At 42.0% G+C, this 13,613-nt stretch overlaps 1 protein-coding gene across 1 annotated transcript in view; it reads left to right on the forward strand.

Moving 5' to 3' along the window:
* Positions 1-13,613, forward strand: part of LOC122554032 (stAR-related lipid transfer protein 9-like) — a gene marked incomplete at its 3' end in the record, with an annotated part of 253,157 nt that overhangs the window by 123,153 nt on the left and 116,391 nt on the right. Inside the window, exons 5-7 of the mRNA XM_043698518.1 lie at positions 9,795-9,827; positions 9,911-9,972; positions 11,779-11,891. Coding sequence (XP_043554453.1) covers positions 9,795-9,827; positions 9,911-9,972; positions 11,779-11,891 — 208 coding nt within the window. The remainder of the gene's footprint in view (positions 1-9,794; positions 9,828-9,910; positions 9,973-11,778; positions 11,892-13,613) is intronic.

A 13,613-nucleotide genomic window follows, 5' to 3' on the forward strand; every position in this document is an offset into this window, starting at 1 on the left:
TCTGCTAGGAGGCGTCCAGTCTCCCCAATGTAGAGGAGACCGCATCAGGAGCAACAGATACAATAAATGATATTGGTAGATGTGCAAGTAAAACTTTGATGGATGTGGAAGGCTCCTTTGGGGCCTTGGATGGAGGTGTGGGCGCAGGTTTTGCAATTCCTGCGGTGGCAGGGGAAGGTGTCAGGACGGGAGGGTGGGTTGTTGGGGGGTGTGGCCCTGAGCAGGTGGTCACAGAGGGAACGGTCTTTGCGGAAGGCGGAAAGGGGTGGGGAGGGAAATATATCCCTGGTGGTGGGGTCCATTTGGACGTGGCAGAAATGTCGGCGGATGATTTGGTTTGCAGTAGCTGTTCCTTGAATAAGCTCCACATTTCAATTGTGTCCAGCCCTTGCAGTTTCCTTCCTCAGCCTGTGTATCTTAAATCTTGCCTAATCGCATCATAATTGCCTTTCCCCCAGCTGTAACTCTTGCCCTGCGGTATATAGCTATCCCTTTCCGTCGCTGAAGTGTACATAAACGAGTTCCTCATCTTTCGTGTATATGCTTGGTATAGTCTCCATCTTCATCGCCACATTATTCATTTTGTCAAGAGTGAGTTTCCCAATGATGTGGATATTGTCCACAGAATGGACAGAGAACTTTACAACCCTTGGTTGAAATCCAAGAACAAAATGACAGTGACCTCACTTGTTGAACTTCAGTCTGTGGATGACAATGTCACCTCCACTATCTTAGAAGTCTTTGCTTAATGCTTTTCATGGAAGCATACTGAATAATTGATCTCAACATCAACCTCAAGTCCTTTACCAACTCATCCCAAGTCAAATTTGGTCCACCCATCTATTAAGATCTTCCTAAACATGGAGTATTTTCTCTATCTAGGAAACTACCTCTCATCTAAAGCTGATAATGATACAGCGGTCCATCTAATCAGCAAACCCTGCCTTTTGCCGCCTAAGCATGAGAGTCTTTGACAACAACAACATCTATGCTGATACCAAGATCCTTGTGTATAAGGCACTTGTCCTTCTGATTCTTCCGTGTGACTCCAAAACTTGGATATGAATTGCGATCAGCTCAAGGCCCTTGAGAGCTACCATCAATGCTGTTTGAAGTGAATTCTTCACATCAGCTAAGACTGATGTATGAACATTAGTCTCCTTGAAGCAGCCAGTAGCACCAATATTGAGGCCTCCATCATCTGAATCTAATTCTGCTGGGTAGCCACATGCTTAAGACTTCCGACTACCAAAGCTAATTTTTTTTCTCCCAGTTCAATGAAGGTACTTGATTTAGAGGAGGACTAAGGCAGCTTTTTGAAGACTCCTTGAATGTTTTCTTCAATTAAGTGCAACGTAAATGTCAACAACTGGGAGACCCTTGTTCAGAAGAAAGCGAATTGGACAAAGCTGCTGTAAGAAGGGGCACAATTCTTTGAGAACATCCATCGGCAATATGCAAGTCAGAAAACGAATAGGAAAAAGGAAGGCGAGCAATCTCGAGGGGAAGGGCCAATTCCATCTCCTGGAAATAGCTGCCAAATATGTGGTTGGAGGATGAGGCTGTATAATCTGGCTCATCAGCCCCACACTGACCCACAGAACCTATGACCAATGATGTGGAATTTCCTATGGACAATCATACTCATTAGCAAGTGATTGACAGTGATGGTGATACTTCATTCTCATCATGGTTCCTTCAGTTCTATATTTGAGGCCTTGTGATGGGTTACTGCAAGGCCCAGAATCTAGGCCTCAGCTGTTCACAAAATATATTGATAATTTGGATGAGAGGATCAGATGTGCAGACGATACAACGCTAGACAGGAATGTGTGTTGTGAGAAAAATGTAACGTAATTTCAGGAAGATTTGAACAGGCTTGATGAGTGGGCACAAACATTTCAAAATATAGTGTTGAAAATGTGCAGTTATCCATTTAGTCAGAGGAACAAAGATTACTTCTTAATGCTGGGAGGTCAGAAAGTGTAGATGCACAAAGGGATTTGGGTATCCTTGTCAATTAGTCACTGAAACTGAAACTTTATTGCTGGAACAGCACAGCAGGTCAGGCAGCATCTAGGGAACAGAAGATTCGACGTTTCGGGCACATGCCCTTCTTCAGGACGGGCATGTGCCCGAAGAAGGGCATGTGCCCGAAACGTCGAATCTTCTGTTCCCTAGATGCTGCCTGAAGAAGGGCATGTGCCCGAAACGTCGAATCTTCTGTTCCCTAGATGCTGCCTGACCTGCTGTGCTGTTCCAGCAATAAAGTTTCAGCTTTGATCTCCAGCGTCTGCAGACCTCACTTTCTCCTCCAATTAGTCACTGAAGGCTAACATGCAGATGCAGCAAGCTTTTAGGAAGGCTAGTAGAATGTTACAAAAACAGAAATTGCTTGAGAAAGTCAGCAAGTCTGGCAGCATCTGTGGAGAGAAAATAACAGAGAGTTTTGAGTCAAGTGATCCTTTTTCAGAACTGAAAGCAGCTGGGAAATGGTAGTATTTATGTTATTGGCAGGGGTGGGCTGGGGAGGATTAAGTCAAAAAATTGGAGCCAGAGAGAGAGAGGGTAAAAGCAGAAGCAAATAAAGGTATTTCTGATGTTAAGCTGGGGAACAGAATCTAGGGTGTTGAGGAGAGTAGTGAACATGGAGGGTGGTGTTTCTATTTTGAAATTGTTAAACTCAATGTTGAGTCCTGAGGCCTCGAAGGTGAAGATGATGTACTGTTCCTTCAGCTTGTCATTGCAGCAGGCCTGAGATAGAAATGTTGGCATGGGAATATGGCAGTGCATTTAAGTGGCAGGCTACTGGAAGCTTAAGGTAAGTGTTCTGCAAAGCAGTCACCCAGTCTGGACTTTGTCTCTCCACTGTAAGGGAGGCCACATTGTGAGATTTGGTTTGTACCTCAGGGAAGATGTTGTTGTCGCAGAGGGAGTGAAGATTATCTGGACTGCAATTGCAGGACTGTGCAATGAAGAGAGATTGGACAAACTGGGCATATAGAGTCATAGAGATGTACAGACCCTTCTGTCCCATTCACCCATGCCAACCAGATATCCTAAATTAATCCAGTCCCATTTGCCAGCACTTGGCCCATATCCCTCCAAACCCTTTCTATTCCTAAATCCATCAAGATGTCTTTTAAATGTTGTAATTGTACGAGCCTCCACCACGTTCTCTGGCAGCTCGTTTCATACACGCAACCATGTTTCCTATATTCTCAATGCAAATCATTTTATATAATTGACAAATGGCAACAGATACAGAATCAATCCTTGTGTTCACCACAGGTCTCCAGTTTGATCAACAATCTTCACTCTTATAAAACCAAAGATGTAAACAGGAAAGAAACCATTTCCTGACATTTCCTGAATTAGATGCTCCTAAGACAGGCACAGCACCGAGGTAAACACTCTGCTCTTTCAAGATGATGAGTGGCCAGTGTTAGACTGAGGTTGAAAATCACACAACACCAGCTTATAGTCCAACAGGTTTATTCGGAAGAACTAGCAGACGCTAGGTGGCATGGTAGTTAGCACTGTTGCCTCACAGCGCCAGGTTTGATTCCAGCCTCAGGCGACTGACTGTGTGGAGTTTGCACGTTCTCCCTGAGTCTCCGTGGGTATCCTCCAGGTGCTCTGGTTTCCTCCCATAGTCCAAAGATGTGCAGGTCAGGTGAATTGGCCATGCTAAGTTGCCCATCGTGTTGGGTGTATTAGTCAAGGGAAATGGGTCTGGCTGGGTTACTTTTTGGTGGCTCATTGTGGACTTGTTGGGCCGAAGGGCCTGTATCCACACTGTAGGGCATCTAATCTAATCTAATCACGCGCTCATCATAGATTCCTGAGAGTTTCAGAATTTCAAAGGATGAAAAGTAATCTTATTGAACCCTATGAAATACTTAAAATGATGGACAGAGTAGATGCTGGAAAAATATTTCCCCTGGTTGGGAGACCAAAAATGCTTTAAATGAGGGATTGTCATTTTACTGAGATGAGATTTTTCTAAATATGCAAAGAGCAATTTATTGCAGCTTTACATTGGAACAGTTTCCGCTGTTTACATTTCTTTACACTTCTTTAATCAGCTTATCAGAGTTTTGAGTCTTACCCGAGTAAAATGATTTGATTCAACATCCTCAAACCTTCAAAAATGTACTCCAAAGGATATGACCCTTACTAACTCCTCTTGAGGTAGAGAAATCGTTACAGATATAGAACACATCCTCTCCCTGGGAAGCTACCCATCATCTAAGGCTGACATCATAGCGGAGATTTAACATTATCTCCAATCTGCAAGTGCTGCCATCAAATGCCTAGGGATGAGAGTCTCAGTGATTGTGATCCTTGTGCATAAGGCAGTCAACGTTCTGGATCTTCTATATGGTTTCAAACCTTGGACTACATATCGATGCCACCCTAAGACCCTTGAGAAGTGCCATCAATGCTGTTTGAAACAGATTCTCCGAATTAGCTGGGCAGGCAAACGTACTGATATCAGTCTCCTTGAAATGGCCAATAGCACCAGCATCCAGACCATGTTCATCCAAAGCCAATTCCACTGGGCTGGCCATGCGCTTAGGATGAAAACTGCCAAAGCAAATAGTCTTCATCTAGTTCAAGGAGTGCAGTTCATTGAGACGAGGGCAAAGGAACATTTCAAAGACTCCCTGAAAGCTTACCTCAAGAAATGTAACATCGATATCAACTCTGGGGAGACCCTCGTCCAGAAGAAATCAAATTGGCGGAAGCTCTTGTATGAAGCGGAACAATTCTTCGAGAAAAGGAACTGGAGAGAGGAATGTCAATAATCTCAAATCCAAGGACCACTTTCACCACTGGAAACACCTGCCCAACGTGTGGTCAGAGGTGAGTTTCGGGCTCATCAGCTACACAAGGACCCACAGAATTCGCAACCAGTGACATGGAATTTACAAGGTGGACAATCATACTCCTCACCGAGTGATTGCTGACTATGAGGAGGGCTTACTTTATATGGAGGTCTTATTCATTGCTCGATGTAAAGAAAAATTAAAACTTGCCTGAGAACTTTTGCGTATAGGAGAGGATCTTCATTGGACGGTTGTGGTATAGTCATTAAAAACAACCATAGTTGCTGGAAAAGCTAGTAGGCCAGCAGCATCTGTGGAGAGAGAAACAAGGTTCAGATTTCAAGTTGAATAAGACTCCTCAGAACACGATTGTACAACCATTTTGGTGAGTTTTCTGATGAGTTAAAAAATCGTTTATTTTGTTTGTTGTTTTAAATTAATAAACTAAAATTTTGTTGTGTTATCTAGTAAAGAAGAACTCTAGTGCACTTGTGCCAATTTCATTTCCACTATTACCTGATTCTGTCTACAGTTCTACTTCAGGAGACAATCTGTTATCTTTTGCAGCTTTTAATACTTCACGCAGAGGAAACTTCACCTTTGCTGAAAAACGTTCTTTGCAAAATAAATGTTTTACTTCAGACTTCATCAATAAACTTGTAGTTCGGATTGCTGAATGTAATTATCAGTTTATTTTGGGCAATTTCTGTTGGCTATCAAGCAGCATAATTGGTAATGCAGAAGGTGGGAATGTGTGTTTTTGTCTGTTGTACAGATTATTCTGCTATAATGCGCGTTTCGTTAACACGAATTTGCTGTAATGCGATTGACAAATTGGGAATACTGTTTCTAAAATATGACCTTTTGAAATGTATGTTGACTGTAATGTGATTACATTGCCAACACTTTAAGCACTGTTTCTAAAGTGTGATTTTTCTATAACACGGGGTTCCACAAGATAGCAACCATCGTGCTATAGAAGAACCACCACTCTCACCTGAGTTAGCAGGTTATGTGGTTAAATTCCACTCTAGTGATTTGTGCATAAAATCCAGGCTGACACTCCAATGCAGGATGTTGTTTGATGCATTTCAAATGAGGCACAATACCAAAACTCTCTTCTGATGAAGAGTCATTTAGACTCGAAACATTACATAGAATATAGAACAGAACAGCACAGCACAGCACAGGCCCTTAGCTTGCTGTCTCTCTATGGATGCTGCCTGACCCATTATGATTTCCAGCTTTTTTTTAGTTTCTTCAAAACTGTCTTTACGCAGAGGGTGGTGCATGTATGGAATGAGCTGCCAGAGGAAGTGGTGGAGGCTGGTGCAATTGCAACATTTAAAGGCATCTGGATGGGTATATGAATAGGAAGGGTGTGGAGGCCAAGTGCTGGAAAATGGGACTAGATTAGGTTGGGTTACCTGGTCAGCATGGACGAGTTGGACTGAAGGATCTGTTTCCTTGCTGTACATTCTACGACTCTATCTCCTGTTAGGGTGGGTGTAAATGACCACGCAGCACTTTTGGAAAAGAGTAGTAGATTCTGCTTGTTCCCTGCCCAACGGTTTCTCACGACTAACACAACCAAACTTTTGTTTAATCTTCCTGCTGGTTGTGGAATCTTCCTGTATACAAATTGTCTGACATGTTTGCCTTTCTACCAGTGACTACACTTTAAAAATAATTAATTGTGAAGTATTTGGGACATCTGAAGTCCATGCCTTTACTCAGGAAAAGGAGGGTGTAGATAAAGAATTGAGAAAAAGATGGACTCTGAGGTTTTTGAGCAGTTTGATGGAGGGAGTGGGGGAGGTTTTGGTGGATTTCAAGCTGGACAAATACCCAGGTCCAGATCAGTTATATCCAAGGTGAAGAATGAAATCGCAAATTTTTAATTTCTCTCTGACTCACACGGGAGATGCCAGAGGACAGCCCATGTGATTCCACTTTTCAAGAAGGGTAGTAGAGAGAGACCAGGAAATGACAGACCGGTCTCACATTATTGGTAGGGAAACTATTGGAGAAATTCTGAAGGAGAAACTTAGTTTCCATTTTGAGAAGCAAGGATTAATCAGGGCAGTCAGCTTGGCTTTGTCAGGTGGAGCTCATACACAACAAATCTGGTTGGAATTTTCAAAGGATGTGACCACCTATGTAAATGAAGGTAGAGCAGTTGAATTGGTTTATGTGGACTTTCTTAAGGATTTCAACAAGGTTCCACATGGGAGCCTGAAGGTGAATGAAGGTAAAAGCACATAGGATTCCAGATAAATTGGCAAGTTGGCTCCAAAATTGGGCGAGCGACAGGAGACAGAAGATGGTAGTGAAGGCGTACTACAGATATCCGTGCTGGGTCTTTTATTGTTCATGATATGTACAAATGATATCGATGAGCGTGTTAGGAACTTGATGGTGTGAGGATGCCTCAAAGACTGACTGGGTAGTTGACAGTGAGGTTTTGGTTTGGATTGGTCAGTTCAGTGACAAATGGAATTTAACCCTGATTAGTGTAAGTTGATGCACTTTGGAAGAAGTCACACACCAAGGGAATGTTCAATGAATGGGAAGACACTAGGCTCCTCAGGGGGACAGAGGGTGTGTTCGTCCACAAATCCCTGTATGTGGCAGGACAGGTCAATAGTGTAGTTAGGAAGGAATATGGCATTTTTACCTTTATCAGTTGACAACGTTGGAAGTTACCTGACACCAGATTATACTTCAAGTTTATTTGTAATCTCAAACTTTCGGAGTGCTGCTGCTTTATCGGGTGACTTATGACTTTGTCCACCCCGGTCCAACAACAGCACCTCCACTTCATGTTTATCAATTGAGGCTTAGATTGTAAGAGCAAGGAGATTATGTTGGACCTATAGAGGACTTTGATTTGGCCACAGGAAGGGTGTGATTTCACAGGAGCTGGTACAGAAAAGATTCACCAGGATGTTGTATGGAATGGAACACTTTGACCACGAAGAGGAGCTAGATAAGCTGGGGTTATAAGCAGAGAAAGTTAAGTTGGGACCAAATAGAGCATTTAAGATCATTAGTGGCATAGACAGGATGAATGGAATGTAGCTGTTTTTCTTAGTTGAAGGTTCAGTAACAAGGGCCATAATTTTAAAGGGAAAGGCAGGAGGTTTAGAGGAGACTTGTGGAAAATATTTTCACCCAGAGGATGGTGGAGGCCTGCAGTGTACTACCTGGGAGCACTCACAATCTTAAAAAAAAAAATTACTTGAGTGGGCACTTGAGATGTTATAACACTCAAGGCTATGGGTCTAGTGCAGGAAAGTTGGAGTGTAGATTTAGTCTATTTTTGACAGTACAGACTCAATGGTTCAAAGTGCCTCTTCTGTATTATATGAATGTATGAAGAGTGATATTTAAATGTAAGTTCTTTCTGTTATATTTTGCACAGCCTGTAATGCACTGGTATTGAACCTCCCAGATCTATTAAGTTTGGTTTATTTAGGAATATATAGTCGATCGGTTATCAACTTGCATCAGAACTTTGGAACTTCCTCTCTAAATGTACCGTAGTGTACTTACACCACATGGATTGCAACGGTTCAAGAAGGCAGCTCACCACCACTGTGCTGTTAAGAAGGAAGTTCCAGAATTTTGACCCAGCAACAGTGAAGATTGAAAATAGATTTCCAAGTCAGGTGATGGTGTTCCCATGCATCATCATCCTTGTTTGGAAGTTGCTGTCAAAGAGGTCCGAGCAAATTGCTGCACTAAATATACACTGCAGTGGTGTAGAGGGAGTGAACGATTTAGGTGCCACTCAAGCGGCTGCTTTGTCCTGGATGATGCTGAGCTGCACTCATCCATGCAAGTAGAGAATATTCTATCACACATCTGAGTTGTACCTTGCAGAGTGTGGTCAGACTTTGGGAGTTGTTTGCTGCAGAATTCTTAACCTTTGGCTTGTTTTTGTAACCACTATATTTATGTGGCTCATTCTGTTAGGTTTCTGGTTAATGGTTCCCTCCATTAACAACAACATGTCATTGAATGTCAAGGGGAGACAAATTATTTAAGCTGTTTATTACCTAGTATCCATGTATGATGAAAATTACTTGCCACTTATCAACCTAAGTCTGAATCTTGCCCAGACGTTGTTACATGTGGGTATGCACTTCAGTACCTGAGGAATCATGAAGTTTGTTAAAGACAGTGCAGTTATCATCAAATACCCCAACGTTACAACAGAGGGAAGGTCAGTAATGAAGCTTGTGAATTTGGCTGTGTCTAGGAGATACACCACTGAGGAATTCCTACAGATTCCTGGGCCTCAGATGACTGACCTTCAGCTAGCACATCTTCTGTGGTTTCAAATTCTACTCCAATACTGAGCACCAAATCTGGGCAACACTAAGGGACTGCTATACAACCTAAGGAGTCATCTTTCGCTTTGGGTCTTGGTTGTCCTCTCTGATAGATCTACAACATCACTTGGTATTGTACTGACAGAAATTAGGGTGGTTTCCTGCTGTCTGTTTCTCATCTGACATCAATAAATGCCTTTATCATGTTTGACACTTTGCTGTGCACAAAACGCCAATTGCAATTCCTACAATAGAATAGTGACTACATTTCTAATGTAGTTTGGGATACCCTGAAACCTTGAACGATGCAATATAAATCCAAGTCCTTTCTTCCTTTATGCCTGCAAGCATGAGTGATTTATCAAGAGTTTGATGATAATTGAAAACAAGGGGTAAATAATAATAAAAATTGTTAGGCTTGTGAAAGTGGGGACAATATCTGGAATCATAAAAACTGTGTATGTAACAATGAGGAAAACAATTAATCATAGAAATGGCCAAAGGATAGAATTAGCAGTTGAAACTCTTTGTTTAATTGAATATATGACCACCAATAGATGTTTTCAGTAAGGAAATTATTAAAATACAAGTTTCATGTAACTCATTATTCCTTTGTGTCCTTTAGGCATCTGTTGGGCTGACACCGAGGATATGCAAGGTAATTACTGTCCTAGCACTTTAAACTCTTGGATATTTCATTACTGTTTGCACCATGAGTATCATAATTGTTGCTTTTCACAGGGGCTCTTCTCCAGGGTGGATGACTACCAAGAGAAGCCAACATCATGCAGAATAGAAGTTAGGTGAGAATGCTGGTGTTCCTTTAATGAAATCTCACCTTTTAAATTGATGACATTGACAGATATTACCACATTTGTATCATCTGACGGTTGTATGAGAAACAAGACTATGAGACCTTATCCCATATCCCCAGAAAACCATAAGGCAGCTCTCTCATAAGAGAAAGAGAGGACTGGTGGTTAGTTTAACTTGAGTCACCACATTCTCAGGTGAGGGGGGAGGTTGAGAAGACAGGACCTACATGGTAACTTCAGCTGGCATGGGAATTGAATCCACGCTGCTGGCATCACTGTGCATCGCAAACCAGCTGCCCAGCTAGCTGAGCTAACCAACCCTCAGTCATAACATCTAGAACACTGGTGGAAGCAGCTTTTTCACTATAGTGGCTTGAAGGATACCTGAATAACATTTTACAATGTTGAGATCAGTAGGAGTGGTTGCAAAGGCAGTTAGGAATGGTTCAAATAATATGTCTCTATGATTGATTTTAAGATTGATTGATATGGTGTTGGGTGCATGGATTATAACACTAGAATAGGATATTTGCCTGAGCCAGTCAAAAAGAGCACTAATTCTAAATCATATAATCATCTTGTATGTTTTTATTCCTCCTTCATTCAGCCACCAGCCTGATCTAGTCAACGTAGTCCCTGTTTCAATCACTGCTTCACAAAACTGTAAAAAAAAAACATATTTCTCCCACTCTGTCACAAACTTGCAAATTGTAATGACTGCATGCAAACAGTGAGTATGCAGGCGCAGTTGCCTTGCAGTTTCAATGTGAGTAAAAATTGCCTGCCAAATGTTACTGTCAACCATAATTTATCATTGACATATATTCTGATCTAGTGATCTCTGCAATTTGTATCTCATTCTCATAAGGCTTTGAAGCTCAAAGCAATGTGCACCAGCCATGGTTTGTATCAGATCTTTCTGGACCCTGGTATCAATCCAACTTAGGGGAAGGGAATACCAGAACTCTGCGATATTAATAATTACACAGAAGATAAATTACATGACATGTCAAAGATTTTGATATTTTTCAGCTTTTGTATTGTTTAAAATTAGTCTATGGTTTGATAGCACATTTGATAGCAACCATAACATAGCTGAGTAGACAACATGATGAAATGTGTTAGGTGAAAGTGTGACCTGTATAAATAAAAAATCTACTATAAGAGAGCTTCCAACAAGAAAACAATGTAAAATTAAAATAGATGAATACCTTATGAATCTGTTTTACTGAGAGTGGTTAGAATGTGATACTACCACATGAGGCAGATAGCATTGTTGAACTTAATCAAAATTGAGGAATAGGATAATTTGCTAATAGGAAAGATAAAATTAAGTGGGAAGGGGGCTTGTGTGATGTAAAAATATCTAGATGCGCGACTTGAGATAAACTACTTTTCTGTAACTGTAACACTGTCTAATTCAATGTGTTGAAGCCTTTTGCACTGAGAGATAAGGTACAAGTAGAACTCCTACAAATTATCCCATCTTCTGACATGTTAGGCACTCCCAACCATTTCTAATTTTATATCAGATTTGCAGCAATGAGTTTTTGTTTTGTAAAAGTTATATTCATTAACATAAACGAATTGAGTCGAGATTAGAGTGGTGCTGGGAAAGTACAGCAGGTCAGGCAGCATCCGAGGAGCAGGGGCAAAAGCCGTCGATTTTCCCGCTCCTGGATGCTGCCTGACCTGCTGTGCTTTTCCAGCACCACTCTAATCTAGACTCTGGTTTTCAGCATCTGCAGTCCTCACTTTTGCCTATAAAATAATAGAGGCCTCTTCCTTTGACAGCTTTCTGGAAATTTATAATGAACGTGTCCGAGATCTTCTGAAGCGCTGTGATGGAAACAAGCCCTACACACTTCGAGTGCGTGAGCACCCTGATAAGGGTCCCTATGTGCAAGGTAATCTCTCACTTTTTATCAAGTCACATCATTTTTTGATTTTGACAGCTTTGCAATTTGTGGATAATTCTGACCATTTTCGCTTCATTCCCAAAATTCCAGGAAAATTCAGTAGGCCGAAGGGCCTATTCTGTGCTGTATGATTACATGATTCTTTGATCTTTCAGACCTTCACGCCCAAGTGAAAATCGTCCAAGGATCTTAGAATGGTCAGATTTCATAAGGATCCATGTCTTGACATGGATAATGACAGGGACGGACTGCTTTAGAATCTGAAAAATGATAGTCACTAAACATAGTGCATCAACCAACATTCTCACCTTTGAACTTATGGAAAGTTCATAGATAAAGCAGCTGAAGGTGGTTGGACCTAGGACACTATCCTGAGGAGCTCCTGCAGAGATGTATTGAATTCAGATCATTGATCTTCAGTATTAAGAAGGAGGTGGTGTTGGGTGTCTTGAAAAACATTAAGATAGAAAAGTCCCCAGACCTAGATTGGATTTGTCCCAAGGAGACAAGGGATGAGATTGGTAGATCCTTAACAGAGATCTTTGTCTCTTCTTTACCGACAGATGCAGTCCCAGAAGACCTTATAGAGACTTATAAAATCATAAGGGGCACCGATAGGGTAAATAGGCATGGTCTTTTCCCCAGGATTGGGGAGCCCAAAACTAGGGGGCAAAGCTTTAAGGTGAGAGGGGAAAGACTTAAAAGGAGCCTAAGAGGCAATTTTTTTCAGGCAGAGGGTTACGGAATGAGCTGTCACAGGAAATGGTGGAGGTTGGTACAAATTCAACATTTAAAAGGCATCCTGGATGGGTATATGAATAGGAAGGATTTAGAGGGATATGAGCCAATGCTGGCAACGTGGGACTAAGTTTGTGAGAAGATTTGTAGCTTGGGTGCTCGTTGCTGTGGTTCTGTTCGCCGAGCTGGAAGTTTTTGTTGCAAACGTTTCGTCCCCTGTCTAGGTGACATCCTCAGTACTTGGGAGCCTCCTGTGAAGCGCTTCTGTGGTGTTTCCTCCGGCATTTATAGTGGCCTGTCCCTGCCGCTTCCAGTTGTCAGTTTCAGCTGTCCGCTGTAGTGGTCGGTATATTGGGTCCAGGTCGATGTGTTTGTTGATAGAGTTTGTGGATGAGTGCCATGCTTCTAGGAATTCCCTGGCTGTTCTTTGTTTTGCTTGCCCTATAATGGTAGTGTTGTCCCAGTCAAATTCATGTTGCTTGTCGTCTGCGTGTGTGGCTACGAGGGATAGCTGGTCGTGTCCTTTCGTGGCTAGTTGATGTTCATGGATGCGGATCGTTAGCTGTCTTCCTGTTTGTCCTATATAGTGTTTAGTGTTTACAACACACCAAAACGAAGGACCCGATACCCAGCATGAGCAAAACTAATGTAGTGTACAAAATCCCATGCAAGGACTGCACAAAACACTATATAGGACAAACAGGAAGACAACTAACGACCCCCATACATGAACATCAACTAGCCACGAAACAACACAACCAGCTATCCTTAGTAGCCACACACGCAAGACGACAAGCAACATGAATTTGACTGGGACAACACTACCAGTATAGGGCAAGCGAAACAAAGAACAGCCAGGGAATTCCGAGAAGCATGGCACTCATCCACAAACCCCATCAACAAACACATAGACCTGGACACAATATACCGGCCACTACAGCGGACAGCTGAAACTGACAACCAGAAGCGGCA

This window comes from Chiloscyllium plagiosum, chromosome 10 (assembly GCF_004010195.1).
Source record: "Chiloscyllium plagiosum isolate BGI_BamShark_2017 chromosome 10, ASM401019v2, whole genome shotgun sequence".
Lineage (NCBI taxonomy): Eukaryota > Metazoa > Chordata > Chondrichthyes > Orectolobiformes > Hemiscylliidae > Chiloscyllium > Chiloscyllium plagiosum.